The following is a 6,422-nucleotide window of genomic DNA, read 5'->3' as shown; positions in this document are numbered from 1 at the left end:
CGTTTCAAATTAATGCTACTTAGACAACATACCCAATATAATATAAAATGTCTTATTTTCAATATGGTAATTTCGAAGTATATGGCCTTTACATTTTTAAAAGGTATTCTTGTAAACAAGATCATTCATTTAATGTGAACACATACTCGACACCTTGTAGTTTTTGCACCTTTAAAGTTTTCTTCAGATACTATCTTCACATTTTTTAGAAAGCAATTTATATTTTAAAAGTCAGCCAATATCGTAAACGGTGTTAATGATCCGCCTTTCGTTCTGGGTTTTTTATTCGCTGAGAGATACCAAGCGCACCTTCCACTTTTGAATCAACCATTTGACACACAGTATACATACATATAAAACCCTATATGCTTCTTATCCTTTTATTATTGTATATTATGCTCCAAGTCTCCTGTACAATACAAAGCCAAATTATGTGTACATGTTCAAACCCAAGAAGTGAACTCGGTGGTCCTAGAATATTCTGCTCTCAATGGCACTTCAAATATTCTCAATATCACTACCTGTGCAGGTCGAGGAGAGACGGAAAGGCTCTCTCATTTCTTTTCTTGTCCTGCAATCGAGTTACGCTCAGGTCGCCCTCAGACCCAGCAGCTTGCTTCTGTCGCGCCACCATAACATAAACTTTCGTTTATCACCGATTATTCACCGTAATTAACGATTAGGAATGTCGTAAAATTTATAGAAGGAGAAAGAAATATATATTAATATGATATCTCGGTGGGAGTTGCGACTTCATGCAGTACACTCCGCTGGAGGACTGGGAAATCTAACTGAATCTTTGCAGTAGTCGTAAATCATGTATTTTTCTTGTACCCACTTCACTTGCATACTCTGCTTCGAGTTAAGTGAAGTGTAGGCAGGCTGATCCCACCACGAAGTACATGAGCTTCCAGTACTGTATTTGCAAGCATCGATGTTGAAATTTTTGTATGTAGATATGAAAGGCGCGTGGCTCCAATCTGTCTTTACGCGGCCACCCTGAGTAGCCCACCCATCTCCATTCCATATTGAGGAGAAGATACCCATCGGGCGGGTTCGAGGATATGGGACTCCTCTTTTCTCATTGTTGGGAAAAACCCGGATAGGCACATCGTCCACAAAGAAACTGCTTCCATCAATCAAAAAATCACACAAACAAAACGTTCATCAAATACTGTACCGGTAAGTTGGAATGGTAATTATACTATGATCATATATACTTACACAGCTTGGTGGCGATTCCAGAGAAAGGAGTAGGAATGGAAGTTCGCAGTTGGGTCAAACCACAGATAAATACGCTGCTCCCTTTTGCCAACCCCATTCGAAAAAACATTCGTCTGCACAACGTACGGTTCTCCTGAAGTGTTCCCCAAGAATTCATAGTCGAATTCATCATGCTGATCACCTTGTGAAGACATCTGCAATATCTCCAAGTAGTACAAGAAAACATTAAATTATTGCGAGTTCAAAGCATGGCATTGCAATTCATTCACACAACAAAATCTGTGGATTATTTGTATGAAAATGACGGTTACATAGAAAGCATTAACGGTGCCAGCAGAGTCGCCAGGAACGAGCTTCATCTGCACAGTTGCTTTTCCGAACAAGTATGTGCTCTTCGAAGCAAATCCTGCTCCTGCAGATCGCACAACACAAACCATATTAATCGGACTTAATTACATGATCACTGCAAGCAGAAGTAGAGGTCGAGAAATTAGGAAGAAAGTAGAATAAATAGATAGTACCAGAAGTGTGATCGAGCTTGAGCCGGAGCAAATCCCCTTGGGACATGACATGGTCAGCTGCCCAATTGGGGTAGAAGAAATCGTTGAAGGCTGCACATTGAGAACCCACTACTAGGCTGCACAGCATTACAACAATACAGAAAACCCACCAGTACATGCAGTTGCATCCTCCTTTGCAAACTGCCATCGGCATTTTGTTCGAATGTTACAAAAGTTCAAATAAGGGTAAGAATGAAGAAATAGACGGAGGGCAGAAATTTATAGGCACGAGCTTGACCGGTCACAGAGGCAGTGGGCCACGGCTCTTGTGACGGATCCGGTGGCAGTCCAACATTATAGATAATATATGCCAGCCTGTCATTTTGTTCCACTCAATTAAATAAACATCGTTTTCAATTTTATGAAAATTTACTGCACAACAGGGTAGGTCGCTCCTATATTTTAAATATCTTCCCTGGGAAATATGAAAATTAATTTAATGGCATTAGTGACAGGTGGATCAGCAGTCACCTAATCTTTTGCAGGTGGAGGATCGGACACATGAATGAGCGTTTTGTTGTGTTGTATATCCAGTCAGTCAACTTGAAGCAAATTTCAGCTGACGGAGCATAAGGCAAGTTGAAGTTAAGACGTTACAGTGACACGGACATTGATGTCACCACAGTATGGTTGGCTGGGCGTGAAGACCGAATATTACACGCGCCAATTGTATTCGATTCCCCGCTACTGCATAGAGTTAAAACCCAGGTGCCAAGGACTGTGTGCCAGCGAGCTCACTGTCATTTTCACGAAACTGTTCATTGGACAGCTGGATTAGTGGCAGCCAGCTATGAACAATTCTCATGAATTCGAGGCTATCGTCATGATTGCCCATAAAAATGGAATAGGGTCTCATCTGAATCCTGTACCTTATTTATCAATTTTTTTCGGGATATGATATTGAAGAGGACCACCGTAAAGTAATAGACTCCGTCCACTATCCCCAGATTCTACTGACAGGTTGCGATCTACTTACAACTGGAAGAATATGAATGGAATATAATTTGATTTTGCTGCCTCTTGAGATACAATAATTTCGCTGGGCAGATGAATAATTTCAGAATAGAAAGCTCGTTTCACGTTTTTGCATGCGTTAAAAGAGCCTATGTTTTCAGGAAGGCATTTGCTCATCGTGATGGGTCACAGGTCGATACCACGTCAGACTTTTTATATATAGATAGAGAGGTTGGGTAAGGTGTTTTTTCTTTTACATTTTTTTTAAACTTATATATATAAGTTGGAAGACTGTCGCTTAATAAAATTAATTTTATGTCATATTCAAATGTGGGAATTTTTATATATATAAATTTCCTGAAATTGATATATATTATTCTAAACAAATTAGAATTGTAATTGTCATGTGAATAGAACGGTACCAAAAAGGAAAGCGTTTTTATTATTTTGGAAATAATATTAAAAAACAAATTTTCTCTATTTTAAAAACTAATTGTTATGAGGTCTATGCTCACTTCACTTTCACTTTCAAAAAGGTAAGTGTTTTTATTATTTTGAAAATAATACAAAAAAACAAATTTTCTCTATTTTAAAAACTAATTGTTATGAAGTCTATGCTCACTTCACTTTCACTTTCATTTGTGTGGTATATATTTTGTTTGGATTTTTTTTTATAAACGCTATGTTGTATTTTTCTTCCTATCTTGATAAAAATGCAAGCGAAAAAGATATTTCATGTGATATGAAATAAAGGTTGAAAAGTGTGGGAATATGTTATACATAGTTGATTTTTATGTGATGTTGTAAGAAAAAAGTTTTTTTTCTCAACATGATTTATGGTGCGGAAAACATATTGGATGTGACATATCATTTAGGAGAAAACTGTGTGTTGTGCATAGTTTTTTTTGTTCATGCAAATGTTGTAAAGGAAAAAAATTTTAATAGTTGCAATGTATTACAATAAAAGGATCTTTATTACAATGTATTGAAGGCTTTAAATGCTATAACCATCACATTAGGAGATTGAAAATGTTTCATCATATTTTGATTTGATCTAGCATATCCATATCAATTTTTTAATCTTTTTTGCTAAATGTTGATGTGTTGTTTATTGGGTGCATAGTTGAGAACACATACATTATTGGATGGTTATGGTTATCATACACTAACAAACTTGCTATAAAGACATAATACAAAACTTCACTACTTGCAAAAAAGAAGAGAAGAATGGGTGTAGGGGTACAAGGAATACTATAGAACAAGAAAATAATATAACAGAAACAAGATCAAACTCCAAAGTCACTTGAAGCTAAACTCAATTCTCCATCATTCTAAGGGATAAAGGCATTGAAGAAATTATGGTCCCTTGTGCAAGAGAGTGAGGGAAACTAATGATATTTAATGGATATGTCTTGTCATCAAGAGGAGAACAATGGAAACCAAAGGGATTTAGAAGAATCTTTCGGTGTATTACATTTGTTTCCTACTTTCTATGAGTCTAAAAACTATGTAAAGTTAGTTGTGGAATTTCTACAATTTCCTATATTTTTTTGCATCCTCATCTTCCTTTTTATATGCTTATTCATGCTTCCTATTTTCTATATATGGCTACATTTCTAACTAAATTGTCCAATTTTATGGTATTGGTTCCTATTTCATTTCAACTTCTATTATGCCCACTTTTATCAGAGGAGATTCATCAAATACTACATCTATACTAATGATGATTTTGTGGGTAGCGGGATCCCACAATATGTGTCCCTTAACTCCAATACCATAGCCAACAAAGATATACTTCTTTGGTTTGGAATCCAACTTAGGACATTTATCTTTAGAAATACGAGCATAAGCTTCAGAACAATTTTTTTAAGATTTGAGTAATCAAAAGAATAGTCTGTCCATACCTCTTTAGGAATCATACAATCTATTACAACTAGTTGTGACTAATCTACTAGATAGCATGTTGTAGTGATTGTTTCTACCCACAACTCTTGATGTAACTTGGCATTATTAAGGATGCTCCTTGCTCTCTCTAGAAGGATCATGTTCATGCATTCAACCACATCATTTTGTTGAGGACTATAAATTATGCCTTTCGATCCAAACTTCCTTGCAATAATTTTCAAACTCTAGAGATGTGAAATTTCTCCATTATCTATTCTTGAGCACTAGATTGACTTGCTAGTTTTCTTTTCAACCAAAACCCTAAATTGTTTAAATATATTAAACACATCAATTTTCCTTACGACAATATAGACCCGCGCCTTTTTACAGTGCTCATATATAAATGTCCCAAAGTATGATGAATATCTAAAAGAACCAATAGGGGATGGCCCTAAGAAATCTAAATGAATATAATATAGATTACCCTTACTTGTATGACTATTTATTTTGAACTTCTGTCTACATTGCTTCCAAAAAACACAATGCTTGTAGAAATTCAAATTCAAATATTTTAAATATGGAAGTAATTTATGATTTATCAATACCTTTAGCCTTTTCTTTCTCATATTGCAAAGTCATTGATGCCATAAACAAGTACATTAATTTACTTCCTTAGATACCACAATTGCATCATTTATGTCATTATTCCCTCCTAGCGTGTTAAAGTTCTCAACCCTTTTAGCCCTCATTACCTCTAAAACACCCTTCAACACCTTTAGTGATCCATCTTGACTTGTAAATTTGTAACCTCTAGAATTCAAAACTCCCAAGGAAATGAAATTCTTTTTGAGTTCCAGTACATGTATTCACTCTATTAATGTCCTTACAATACCATTGAAAAATTTAATTTTAATGCTCTGCTTCCAATAACCTTACATCGAAGATTCTTTTCCATAAGGGAAATATCATCATCAACATCTTGGTAAGAAGAAAACAAACTACTCTGTGGACACATTTGATATGAAGCACCAGAATCTATTAATCATTCCTCATGATATTATGAGATATTACAAATAGATAATACTTCATCGACCATACTTGGACTTGTTTTAAACATATTTCCTTCCTTTATGGAGTCATTCTAGGTTTATTTCCTTTTCCAACAATATTTCTTGAGATTCCCTATTTTATTGCCGTGCCAACACTTTTGCTTACCTTTTTTCCAATTAACTTATATCTTTTTTCGCCTCTTGAATTCTTCCCTCTTCCTTTTTGTTGATTGATCCCTAGCCACAATTCCTTATAGTGTAGAGGGTTCTATACTAGAATTCCTTTACACCTCCTCCAACCGTAAGACTCCTACAATAGAACCACCATCAAGAGTGTTAAAGCTAATAGAAGTGACTAAGTGTTCCAAGATTCAAGAAATGAATATAATAATATGACCACTTTATCTTCCTCTTCAATTTTTACACCCATACAAGCTAATTTCACATAATTTAGTATTGAAATATTTAAATGAGCAATAGTTTTGGTACCTTCTTTCATTCATAAATTGTAAAATTAACTCTTCAATTAGATTCAACTTGTTAATGATCTTGTCATTTAAAGGCTCTGCTTTATGTTCCACAAGCATGCCATTGTTTTCTCTCCAACAATATTGGAAAGAACACCATCTACTAGATACAATCAAATGGTGTTGATATCTATTGATCCCGATCTTCCTAGCCCCTGTTAGTCATACCCACATGTTTCTTTCTCTTTCTTGTCAATGCATAGTCCTTGTTGCATCAGTAGGTC

The 6,422-nt window shown here is 35.3% G+C and overlaps 1 protein-coding gene across 2 annotated transcripts; it reads right to left on the bottom strand.

The window, feature by feature from the left end:
* Positions 1 to 344: 344 nt before the first annotated feature.
* LOC149179455 (xyloglucan endotransglucosylase protein 6-like) lies at positions 345 to 1,987 on the bottom strand. 2 transcript variants are annotated; one of them, XM_089423834.1, is made up of 4 exons: positions 1,746 to 1,987; positions 1,536 to 1,636; positions 1,225 to 1,427; positions 345 to 1,126 (listed from the first exon to the last, which is right to left on the bottom strand). In XM_089423834.1, the coding sequence occupies exons 1-4, from the start codon at positions 1,936 to 1,938 to the stop codon at positions 754 to 756; spliced, it is 870 nt and encodes a 289-aa protein (XP_089279960.1). In that variant the 5' UTR covers positions 1,939 to 1,987; the 3' UTR covers positions 345 to 753. The 2 variants fall into 2 exon arrangements, with proteins under 2 accessions (XP_089279960.1, XP_089279961.1); XM_089423835.1 differs by having other exon boundaries at positions 1,225 to 1,418; positions 1,746 to 1,986.
* Between the last annotated feature and the right edge of the window lie 4,435 nt (positions 1,988 to 6,422).

Source organism: Pinus tabuliformis, chromosome 4_1 (genome assembly GCF_031772625.1).
Source record: "Pinus tabuliformis cultivar Carrire ecotype Pingquan chromosome 4_1, CPIR1, whole genome shotgun sequence".
NCBI classification, from domain to species: Eukaryota; Viridiplantae; Streptophyta; class Pinopsida; order Pinales; family Pinaceae; genus Pinus; species Pinus tabuliformis.
Note: the sequence above shows the minus strand (reverse complement) of the source record. Positions and strands in the feature narration are given on the sequence as shown.

What these genes read in the sequence shown, in the direction of transcription:
- LOC149179455 (XM_089423834.1), bottom strand. Translation starts at nt 1,938, where the DNA reads ATGCCGATGGCAGTTTGCAAAGGAGGATGCAACTGCATGTACTGGTGG. An exon ending in GCACCGTTAATGCTTTCTAT is followed by an intron (nt 1,428 to 1,535) that starts GTAACCGTCATT and finishes TACTACTTGGAG; the next exon opens with ATATTGCAGATGTCTTCACA. An exon ending in TGGAATCGCCACCAAGCTGT is followed by an intron (nt 1,127 to 1,224) that starts GTAAGTATATAT and finishes TGATGGAAGCAG; the next exon opens with TTTCTTTGTGGACGATGTGC.